At 39.2% G+C, this 12,083-nt stretch overlaps 2 protein-coding genes and 1 pseudogene across 3 annotated transcripts in view; 1 reads left to right on the top strand and 2 right to left on the bottom strand.

Moving 5' to 3' along the window:
- The window catches only part of LOC121444908 (mediator of RNA polymerase II transcription subunit 14), a 97,561-nt gene that overhangs the window by 29,776 nt on the left and 55,702 nt on the right, over positions 1–12,083 (top strand). For both annotated transcript variants that reach the window (XM_041646845.1, XM_041646846.1), the window contains exon 11: positions 11,011–11,136. In XM_041646845.1, coding sequence (XP_041502779.1) covers positions 11,011–11,136 — 126 coding nt within the window. The remainder of the gene's footprint in view (positions 1–11,010; positions 11,137–12,083) is intronic.
- Positions 1,551–1,642, bottom strand: LOC121444916 (annotated as a pseudogene).
- Positions 1,882–2,337, bottom strand: LOC121444909 (40S ribosomal protein S13-like). Its single transcript, XM_041646847.1, has one exon. The coding sequence runs from the start codon at positions 2,335–2,337 to the stop codon at positions 1,882–1,884; it is 456 nt and encodes a 151-aa protein (XP_041502781.1).

Below are 12,083 nucleotides of genomic sequence, written 5' to 3'. Positions count from 1 at the left end.
TGGTTCCTGCAGAGGCCAGAGGAGAGTGTTGAATTCCCTAGAACTGTTATAGAGTTATATACTGTTAGCTGCCATGTAGGTGCTGGGAATTGAGCAAGGGTCTTCTGAAGGAACAGTCATTTCTTTTAACTGAGCCATCTGTCCAGCTCCCTCCCTCTCCCCCTCCTTCTCTCCCTCCCTCCTTCCATCCCTTCTTTCCTCTCTCTCTTCCTTCATTGGCTTTATAGACAACACTGGGCTTTGAACTTTCAGCAATGTTCCTTGGTCAGTGCTTCCTCTCCTCAAGTTCTGGAACAACTTGTATGCACTATGAGTTTCAGCATGATTTCACCGTGACATTTTCATATGTGTATATTGGACTTTGCTCATATTCACTCCTACTGTTGCTATCTCTTGTTCTCGCCTTCCTTCTCTGATTTCTTTCTTCCCTTAAGTTTTCATGTCTTGTGTATTTTGTTAAACATCTCTTTTCATACCATCTATATATTGAATTTGGGGTCTTTTGTTTGTTTGCTTGTTTTGTTTTTTGAAACAGGATTTCTCTGTAGCTTTGTCCTGGAACTAGCTCTTGTAGACCATGCTGGCCTCAAACTCACAGAGATCCACCTGCCTCTGCCTCCCGAGTGCTGGGATTAAAGGCATGCACCACCACCGCCAGGTTTAATTTGGGTTCTTTTTTTTTAAATATTTATTTATTTATTTTGTATGCAATATTCTGTCTCTGTGTGTTTGTAGGCCAGAAGAGGGCAGCAGAGCAGACCTCATTACAGATGGTTGTGAGCCACCATGTGGTTGCTGGGAATTGAACTCATGACCTTTGGAAGAGCAGGCAATGCTCTTAACCACTGAGCCATCTCTCCAGCCCCCTTAATTTGGGTTCTTTAAATCAAAGAAAACATATTTTTCTTTCTTCGTCTGGTTTATTTTGGTTAACTTGTTCTCCAGTTGCATCTGTTTTCCTGAAAATGCCATAGTTTTGTTGTTCTTTATAGCCAAATGAAATTCCATTGCATATATATTCCACATTTTAAATATCCGTTCACCTGATGATAGGCATTTAGATTGATTTTCAGTCTTGAATGTGGTGATTAGTGCTGCAGTAACACACATGTGTTTATATCTTTGTGGCAAGCCAACTTAGATTCCCACCTAGGACTGATGAAATTGGGGAATACAATAGTTTGTTTTTTGAGGAAATTAAATTCTGCATACTGATTTCTCTAGTGGTTGTACTAATTTACTGTTCCACCATTGCTAGCATTTTTTAAATTTAATTTATTTCCTTCCTTCCTTCCTTCCTTCCTTCCTTCCTTCCTTCCTTCCTTCCTTCCTTCCTCTCCCCTCCCCTCCCCTCCCCTCCCCTCCCTTTCCCTCCCCTCCCCTCCCTCTCTTGCTCTCTCTTTCTTTCTTCTTTCTTTTTCCAAGACAGGGTTTCTCTGTGTACCCCTGACTGTCTTGGAACTTACTCTGTCGACCAGACTGGCCTCATACTCAGAGATCTGCCTTTGCCTCCAAATGCTGGGAATAAAGATGTGTACCACCACCATTGGGGAAATAAGGAATGCTTCACAAATTTGCTTGTCATCTTTTCACAGAGGCCATGCCAATCTTCCCTATATGGCTTTAATTTTAGTATATGTATGTTTTGTTGTTGTTGTTGTTGTTGTTGTCGTTTTTTTTTTTTTGAGACAGTTTTTTTTTGTGCAGCCCTGGCTGTCCTGAACATGCTCTATAGACCAGACTGGCCTCTGTTACTCTCCCTGCCACCAGTGCTGGAATTGAAGGCGTGGACCACCATGCCTGGCTGATTTCTTTTTTATATTTTTTTATTTATTATTTTTTTATTCAAAATGATTTTATTGTTATTGTACACAAGGGAATTTATGCCACTAAAGCAGAGGCTGTGGATGACTCATATTTCCAGTTGGGTGGGAGGACCCGCCTAGTCTTATAGTAATGAGCCAGTTGGTGAATTCTGTTGTCTATCAGAATCAGGCGGAATTTAGCATCCTTATCCTCTCTGTTCCTCTCAAGATGCTTTCTGACAGCGACTGCCTTCTTAATCAACTTGTAGAGATCCTCAGGGAGATCAGGGGCAAGGCCTTTGGACTTAAGGATTCTCAAGATTTTATTACCAGTCACAAAACGGACCTGGGCCACACTGTGCGAGTCCCTTAGGATCACACCTATCTGGGAACGAGTAAGGCCTTTCTTGGCCAGTTTGTAAATCTGTTTCTTCACATCATCAGACATCAGCTTCAGCCACATGGGGACGCTACAGCAGTAGGGCAGTGTCGACTGGGACAGGCCCTTCCCGGGAGCGTGCATGCGGCCCATGATGGTGGGGGTCTGGCAGCAAAGAGAGATCGAGGGAGGAAACTCCGCAGGAAGCCTTGGCTGATTTCTTGATAGTAGACATTCTCATTGTAGTGCAATGAAATCTCAGTGTAGTTTTGATAGGCATTTTATTAAGAGCCAAGAATGTTGAAGATTTCATGTATTCATTGGCCCTTTATTTTGTGAAAACTGTTCATTTGTAATTTGGATGATTTTTCTCTATTTTTTTAAGTTCTTTATAGATACTAATTTCCTTTCCAGATTATGTAGCTGTCAAAGATTTTTTAATTAATTTATTTTTTTAAACAATCCTTTCTCATTTTACATATCTATCTCAGTTCTGACTCCATCCCCTCTTCCTGCTGCCCCCACCTTCCCCCCACTCCAGCTTCCATCCACTACTCAGAGAGAGTAAGGCTTCCTAAGGGGCGTCAACAAAGTCTGACACATCACTTTGAGGCAGGACCCCGCTCTATCTAGGCTGAGCAAGGGATCCCTCCAAAAAGAATGGACTCTAAAAAGCCACTTAAGCACTAGGAATAAATGTTGGACCCACTGCCAGTGGCCATACAACTGTCTCCCACATTCAGAGGGCCTAGTTTGGTGCTGTGCAGGTTCCCCCACTATCAGTCCAGAGTCAGTGAGCTCTCTCTAACTCAAGTCAGCTGTTTCTGTCGCTATCCCCATTATGGTCATGACCCCTTTGCTCATATTATTCCCTCTCCCTCTCCGGAAGCTCGGCCCAGTATTTAGTTGTGGATCTCTGCACCTGTTTCCATCAGTTGCTGGATGAAATTTCTATGGTGACAATTACGGTAGTCATCAATCAGATTACAGGGGAAGGCCATTCAGGAATCTTCTCCACTATTTCTTAGGGTAAGACCTTGTGGATTCCTGGGAATTTCTCCAATGCCAGGTTTCTTGCTAGCCCCGTAATGGCTCTCTCAATCAAGATACCTCTTTCCTTGCTCTCCCTGTCTGTCCTTCACCATCTCAGCCATCCTATTCCCTCATGTTCTCCTCCTCTCTCTTCTTTTCCCTTCCCCTTCCACCCTCCCTCTGCACCCTCACTCCCAAATTTCTCAGTAGATCTTGTTTAATTCCCCTTACCTGGGGGATCCATATATGTCTCTCTTAAGGTTCTCCTTGTTACCTAGCTTCTCTGGGGCCATGGACCCCAGGCTGGTTATCTTTTGTTTTACTTCTACTATCCACTTTTAAGTAAGTACATACCATGTTTGTCTATCTGGGTCTGGGTTAACTCACTCAGTTCCAGTTCCATCCATTTTCTAGTTCCATCCATTTGCATTCAAGTTTCAAGATGTCATTGTTTTTACCGCTTAGTAGTACTTCATTGTGTAATGTACTACACTTTATCCATTCTTTGGTTGATGGGTATGTAGGTCGTTTCCAGGTTCTGGCTATTATGAACAATGCTTCTGTGAATATAGTTGAGCAAATGTCCTTGTGATATGAGTGTTTATCCTTTGAGTATATGCCCAAGAGTGTGGTGTTGCTGGGTCTTATGGTAGATTGATTCCCAATTTTCTGAGAAACCACCATACTGATTTCCAGAGTGACTGTACAAGTTTGCACTCCCACCAGCAATGCAGGAGTGTTCCCTTTATTCCTCATTCTCTCCAGCATAAACTATCATCAGTGTTTTTGATCTTAGCCATTCTTACTGTAAGATGGTATCTCAGAGTCATTTTGATTTGCATTTCTCTGATGACTAAGGATCTTGAGGAATTCTTTAAGTGTCTTTCAGCCATTTGCAATTCTTCTGTTGAGAATTCTCTGAGTAGATCTGTACCCAGTTTTTTAATTGGATTATTTGTTGTTTTGATGTCTAGTTTCTTGAGTTCTTTTTATATTTTGGAGATCAGTCCTCTGTCTGATGTGCAGTTGGTGAAGATCTTTTCCCATTGTGTAGGCTGCCGTTTTGTCTTATTGACTGTTTCCTTTGCCTTACATAACTTTCTCAGTTTCAGGAGGTCCCATTTATTAATTGTTACTGTTATTGTCTATGCTACTGGGGTTATATTTAGGAAGTAGTGTCCTATGTCCATGCACCAAGGCTACTTCCTACTTTCTCTTCATTGAGGTTCAGAGTAGCTGAATTTATTGGACTTGATTTTTGTGCATGGTGATAGGTAGAAATCTATTTGCATTCTTCTACATGTTGACATCCAGTTATTCCAGCACCATTTGTTGAAGATGCTTTCCTTTTTTCATTGTATAATTTTAGCTTCTTTGTCAAAAACAGGTGTTCATAGGTTTGTGGATTCATATCAGGGTCTTCAGTTTGATTCCATTGGTCCACCTGTCTATTTTTATGTCAATACCAAACTGTTTTCATTGCCAGAGCTTGAACTCAGGGATGGTGATGTCTCCGGAGGTTCCTTTCTTGTATAGGATTGTTTTGGCTATCCTGGGTTTTTTGTTTCTTCATATGAAGTTGAGTATTGTTTTTTCAAGATCTGTGAAGAATTGTATTGGGATTTGATGGGGATTACATTGAATCTGTAGATTGCTTTTGGTAAGATTGCCATTTTTATTATGTTGATCCTACATATCTGAAGCATGATTAATAAATCTCAGAGAGAGAAATTGGGGTTCAACCTGAAGACCTGAAAAGCAAAACAGCCAGCCACTGGATCTTACCTCTACCTCAGCCTGAAATGGCTAAATTGACTCCAGGAATGTCAGAAGGAGACTGTGTCTGAGAGCTTCTCCTCCTGCTTTATAATCCTCTCTAGGTCTGGGATAAAGGATGTGCACTACTGGGATTAAAGGCATGCACCACCCAGTCTCTATGGCAACTAGTGTGGCTACTTGGATTAAAGGTGTGTGTTACTAGTGCCTGGTCTGAAAGGCTGACCATTTGGACTGTTTCATTCTCTGATCTTCAGGCATGCTTTATTTATTAAAACACAAATGAAATGCCACTATGCTTATCAAAGAGCGTGGGAGATTTTCTTTTATTCTAAATTGATCTATTTAGGCAATTGTTTACTGTGCAGAAGATTTTTAATTCCACATCATCCCATTTATTGATTCTTGCTAGTGTTTCCTAATCTACTCGAGTCCTTTGCCTATATGCACATATTAAAATGTCTTCCCTGTATATTATTTTCTCAGTTTTTAAGTTTCAGGTTTTGAAGTGTTTGGAATTGAAGTTTGAGAGACTTGATAACAGGGCTTTAGTTTCATTCTTCTGTACATGGATGTTAAATTTTTTCCAGTATTACTTTGTTTTGGCATTTTTACTAAAAACCTGGTGTGCATAGCTTTCTGGGATTGTTTCAGGAGGTCTGTGTTCTGTTCTATTGGTACATCTCTGTTTTGTGGCAATATCATGTTGTTTTGTTACTATAGTTCAGTCATATAATTTGAAGTGGGCATTTTGATGCCTCCAATATCATGTTTGTATGGGTGCAGGCCACAGGACAGTTTGGGCCTTGTTCTTTTGGTATGCTGTTTTACCTTAGTGTTTGAGTCAAGGTCACTCACTTCACCATTTGCCACATAGACTAAAGTGAACACCATGAATCTGCCTGTCCCCATCTTCTTAGCACTTCTTACACTATACTCAGCTTCTTACTTGGATTTTGGAAAGCAGGCTCTGGTCTTTGTATTTTTATGACAACTGAGCCATCGCTCCCTACTCTCCACTGATTGCTGTGTGTTGCTTTTAGACAGGACCTCTCTATAATCCCAGTTCGTCTTGTATTTGCTATGTTGTTTAGGCTGGCTTGTCCCAGCCTTCTGATGCTGGGATCACAGGCATGTGTTGTGTCTGCTTCAACATTATTTTTCTGCTCAGGATTGCTTTGGCTGTTTGTGCCTTTTGTGCTTCTGTATAGATTTTAGGATTATTTATTATAATTCTTATATTTTTGGTTGTGAGCCTAAACTTTAACAACTGAACCATAAATCCCTCCAGCATTATTTCTTGTAATTCTGTGAAGAATGTCTTTGGTATTTTTAGGGAGCTAACACTGAAACTAGATCATTTTCAGTAATACAACCCTTTTGTAGAATTCTGCTTAGGTATGTGCATGTTATTCCATCTTTTAGTGTGTTTGTTGATTGATTGGTAGATATTATATATTATAGGCGTCTGTTATGTCTATTTGATCTATGGTATACTTTTAACTTTGAGGTTTCTTTGACTCATTTTGTTGTGGATAGTTTTTCTATTGATGAAAATTGGGTATTAAAGTCACTCATTGTTGTATATAGATTTATTGCTTTATGTTTACTAGTTTTGTTGAAATTAGATATACCATATAGCAGTGGTGGCATTTGTCTTTAATCTCAGCACAGGTAGGAGGATCTCTGAGTTATGAGGCTAGCCTGGTCTTTATAGTGAGTTTCAGGGCTATACAGAGAAGCTCCATTGAGAAAAAAACAAAAAAGAGAGAAAAAAAAAAAAGAAAGAGATTGGCTATACCAATGCTTAGTTTAGAGATCATTATAAAATCATTGTATTTTTATTTTTCCAAGACAGGGTTTCTTTGTGTAACAGTTCTAGCTGTCCTGGAACCGGCCTTGAACTCATAGACATCCATCTGCCTCTGCCTCTAGTGTACTAGGATTAAAGGTGTGCTCCAACTCGCCCAGCTTAAAATCATCTTATCTTGATGCATTATTTCCTTTACTTTTCTGAGTAATTTTGTCTTAGTATATCTGATTTTGTATTATAGGACATAGGCTACTCACCAGTGGCTATGTGAAAATGTCTCTGCCTATAGAACCCCTTGAAATTTTTAATAGTTTCTATTTTCAGAACTGGGCATTTTACTATTAGATGTGTCACGTATGTTTAGTCTTGAAATGCCTTTTGTGTTTTGGTATTCTTTTCTTTCCAGAAGAACAAGATTCCTCATAGAATTGTGTTGAACAGGCTTTTTATGTCTTCAGTGTTTGATTTCAGCTGCTTTTATGCAGTGGACTTTTTTATTTTAATTAATATTTTAGATAAGTACTAACATAGCCCTTGAACTCCTAATCCTCCTAAGTTCACTTTTCAAAATCTAGAATCAAAGTGTTTACTATTATGCCTTACACTATCCTGTGGATTCATTATTTTCATTTTGTTTTGTTTCCTTTATTCCTTTGTCTTTTCTTTTTTTCCTGCCTTCCTTTTTTGACTTGCTACCAGGGATTGACCCTAGAACCTCAGATATGCTTGGCAAGTGCTCTACCACAAAGCCCTATCCCCGACTCATACCATGGATTTTTTTTAAAGTTTTTAAGTTAAATTTGTTTATTAGCAGTGAATGTTTTGTCTCCATGTATGTATATGTGTGCCTAGTGCCTAGAGAGGTCAGAAGAAGGTGTCTGATAACCCTGGAACTGGTTGTTATAATCTACGATGTGGGTGTGGGGAATTGAAGCTGCATCCATCCTCTGAAATAGCAGCAAGTGCTTTTGACCACTTAGTGATCTCTCTGTTCCATTCTATGGATTCCTTTTGTATTTTTTAATCCATGGATTCTTTTTTTTATTTTTTTTAAAAATATTTATTTTATTTATTATGTGTACAATATTCTGTCTTGTGTATATGGCTGAAGGCCAGAAGAGGGCACCAGACCTCTTTACAGATGGTTGTGAGCCACCATGTGGTTGCCTGGAATTGAACTCAGGACCTTTGGAAGAGCAGGCAATGCTCTTAACCTCTGAGCCATCTCCCCAGCCCCAATCCATGGATTCTTAATTTAGCTTTTTAGTCATACTGTTCTATTTATTTAATTCTTTGATGTCTGATAGAATTTCTTCATTCTTGTATTGTGATTTCTGTCTGATTTTTTTTCTAATTTTTATTTAATTTTTTCAAATTTATGTGTATGAATATTTTGCTTTCATGTTTATTGTGAGTGCCTCCTGGTGCTTGCAGAGGTCAGATGAAGGCCTCGGATCCCTTAGAACTGGGGATAAGGAATAGTTGTGAGCCATCATGTGGGTGTTAGGAATGGGATCTGGTTCCTCTGCAAGAGGAACAAGTGCTTTTAACTACTGAGTCATAGCCAGCTCCTTGATTTTAGTGTACTGATGAAACTTTCCACTGTGGTTTTCATTTGATTTATTTAGTTTTTTATTTCTACTAAACTATCACCTTAAATTTTATTTAAGATAAAAGTAAAAATAGTAAATGAATAAAATAAAGGTCAAAAGAAAATCAAACCAAAATTAAAAAGAAGAAAGGTAAATGTTAGGAAGACAAAAAAGAAAAAGAAGGGAAAATATTGCACATTTAAAGAAAAATGCATAAACAAAATTACATAAATGTAAGAAGAATAAAAAAGAAACAAGACTTTTAATGGGAGGGAACTTTTCACTATTATATAGCTTTTGAAATCTGTAGTGTATATATATTTTGTGCTTATTTTTCTTTAATAATAAGAGCAATAAAAATTCAACAAATATTTACCTATTCTTTGTTTTGTTTTGTTTTAAAAGACTCAGTATGGCAGTTCACACTTAAAATGCTAGCACTCATAAAGCTGAGGCTGGAGGATCTGAAGTTCAAGACCAGCCAGACTACATAATGAACTCAAGGTCATTTGGGTTACATAGCGAGAGCCTGTCTCAAGCCCCTCCCTTACATAAAATAAAAATAATACTGAAATTATAATAAAAGGAAACAGCTTGAGAAAAGGAGGGGGAACTAAATGACAAAGTAGTAGCACCTTTTTTTCTGGCTACTCTAATATTGGATTCTTCCAGGTGGAAGGGGTGGTCAATTGAGTTGGAGTCTCTTCTTTCCCTATCGTTTAGGAGGGCTGCTGAGCCTGGATGAGTCAGATGTGTGAACAGAACTGTCTTCATTTTAGGAGCCCCCTTCTTTGTATACAAGAAACCTCTGTTGGCAAGTCTTAGATTTTCAGTCTGTGGGCCGTGCAGCTTGTCCCACACTCCAGAGAATCCCCAGTTTGTACACCCTGGATTGACCATGTTCAAGTCAAGGGGTGTCTCTTGAATGCAGAGCAGTGACATCTATGCTGCAAGACTATGGTGTTGCAGTGCTTTGAATACTGCATTGAACACCCTTGGGAGGGAGGAGGCTGCACAAGTTGAGAGACCTCTGCTCTGGATCTGAGCTTCAGAGTTCTCAGTCCCACCAGCAGAGAACCTTGCAGCAGACAGGTGACTACAGAGGTTAGGCTGCCTGCTGACCTTGGGCTCAGGGCCTGTGAGACTCTATCCTCAGATGATTGGGGTCTGTTATTACCATCGACCACCAGACCTTTCAACACTCAAGCCTCCTGGTGCATGAACTTTGGCTCTCCTGATATCACAACTGCCCTACACTGCAGTCTCCTACCCAGAGGCTGAGGCATATTGTCCCCCAGGCCCTTTGACTTGTGATTGTTCCATGCAGAAGAGTGCATGCCTCATCTCAAAATGGCAGCCAATCACAGTCCTTCAAGACATGAGTGAGAAAATGGACCTCATGTCTACTGCAGACTCATCACATAGGTGGAATCATTCTCTAAGCAAATGCCCAGCTGAGAATGCAGTCCTCTGCTGGCTGAGTGGGTAGAACTGCCAATTACTTTATCAGGGCTTCCTGGCCTAACCTGATGAGGCTTCTGTGTTGGGTCTTGTCCACACCCTCTTTCTTCCCACCAGGGAGTCCTAACATTAAGTATAGGGGTAGGGAAACTAAGCAAAAATGGAATTGTGGGCCTTAGGAAGTAAAGGCCGATGGTCCAGAACCTTGAATGTATTGGTTAAATGTTTTTTCTGGGTGTATGTGTCTGTTAATTGTCAGTGTTCAGTAATCTTAATTACAAGATCATAAGAAGCTACCCCCTTTTTTTCTTTCTCTTTTTAAAAATTACTTATCTTTATTTTATGTGCATTTGTGTTTGGCTCCCAATGACTGGTGGTGTGGAGAAGCTAATGTCCTTATTTGACAAAATAACACAGAGGAGTGATGCTTCCTGAAAGGCTGCCCTTTTGGGGTGTGCCATTACGACAGGACTTCTGCGATCCCCAGTCTGAGTGGTGCTTACTGTGCTTTGAGTTACTGGGTTTCATTATCCTTGATTGAGGGAATAAAGAACAAGTTAATAGGAAATACCATGAAACTCGTAGACTAAGTGTATTGTCAGCTTTAGAAGTTTGGCTGTCTACATTCTCATCTCATCTTGGATTTGAAAAGTAGGTATACAAATGAGAACAAGAATTCCATGTAATGCTGAATACCTGTTAAGTGTTTCTTAAAAAACACGAGTTCTTTGCTATCAGAACAATAACAAAAATCCCCAATTTTTAACAAAAAAATTACATTGGCAATCTTATTGAGCTATAGATAAAATTTATATATTAAACTTTTTCTTGACACTTTTTAATTAGTTAAAATCTCTAAAAGCAAATATATTGAATGGAAGTAAATCAGTCAACTGATGGGATTGGTCTTTTATTGGAGTAATTTGTTTTTATGGTATTTTGAGTTAATTTTTCTGTCTTTTTCTGTTTTTTTAAATATGTCTTCCACAAATCAACTAGAAAATGACTTTCTTTTCAGTGACTACTAATTGATACTGTGATTCAGTTTCACTTCTTAGATTTAGGTATTTTCTTCTATATTCAAACTCATTGCAAAATAATTTTATGACAATATTCAGATTGAAAAATAATTTTTAATTCTCAACTGTTCAGCCTCCATAGAGACTGCGCTTCCAGCTCTTATTGTTCCCATATTGGAGCCCTGTGGTACTTCGGAGTGCCTACACATTTTTGTAGATTTGCATTCTGGAATGTTCCAATTGATGCTTTATGGACTTGGTAAGTTACTAAATGTAGTCACTCAATGTAAGAATTTGTGTGTGTGTGTGTGTTTTGCCTGCATATATGTATGTGTACCACATGCGTGCCTGGTACTCACAGAGGTCAGAGAGGGCATCAGATCCCCTGGAACTTGTTGTTACCGATAACTTTGAACCACCATGTGGGTCTTGGGAATTGAACCCCTGAGTCTTATGCAAAAGCAACAATTGCTCTTAACTCCGAGTCATCTCTCACCCAAGGAAAAATGTGTTTTTTTTAAATGCAAAATAAAAATGAACTGCTATAGCCGGGCGGTGGTGGCGCACGCCTTTAATCCCAGCACTTGGGAGGCAGAGGCAGGCGGATCTCTGTGAGTTCGAGGCCAGCCTGGTCTACAAGAGCTAGTTCCAGGACAGGAACCAAAAACTATGGAGAAACCCTGTCTCGAAAAATTAAAAAAAAAAATGAACTGCTATAATGTGTAGGAAGGCGTAGTGTGTGCAGTGTTGAAAGTAAGTGTGGAAGGAATAATGAACTGCCTTACATCTTGTGCTTGGAATTCTTAAGTCTGATTTGAATTTTTATTTGTATCAGAAGTTAAATTTGTTTATTATATAAAAAATAACTTTGAGGAGCTGGAGAGATGGCTCAGAGGTTAAGAGCATTGCCTGCTCTTCCAAAGGTCCTGAGTTCAATTCCCAGCAACCACATGGTGGCTCACGACCATCTGTAATGAGGTCTGGTGCCCTCTTCTGGCCTTCAGCCACACACACAAGACAGAATATTGTACACATAATAAATAAGTAAATATTTTTTTTTTAAAAAGTAACTTTGATGGTTGATGGTTTTTGCATTATTTATCCAGGAATTCAATTTACATTTCACTACTAATATTTGACATAGAAATGACTACTAGGAATTGCTAATCTAATTTGTGATTAGAGAATATGCTCATGACAGTATAA

Source organism: Microtus oregoni, unplaced genomic scaffold (assembly GCF_018167655.1).
Source record: "Microtus oregoni isolate MIOR12 unplaced genomic scaffold, Mior012 000147F_ref0000457, whole genome shotgun sequence".
NCBI classification, from domain to species: domain Eukaryota; kingdom Metazoa; phylum Chordata; class Mammalia; order Rodentia; family Cricetidae; genus Microtus; species Microtus oregoni.
The sequence above is the reverse complement of the archived record's forward strand: the minus strand, read 5'-3'. Positions and strand labels throughout refer to the sequence as shown.

Excerpts from the sequence above, each read along its gene's own strand:
- LOC121444909 (XM_041646847.1), bottom strand. The coding sequence starts at position 2,337 with ATGGGCCGCATGCACGCTCCCGGGAAGGGCCTGTCCCAGTCGACACTG.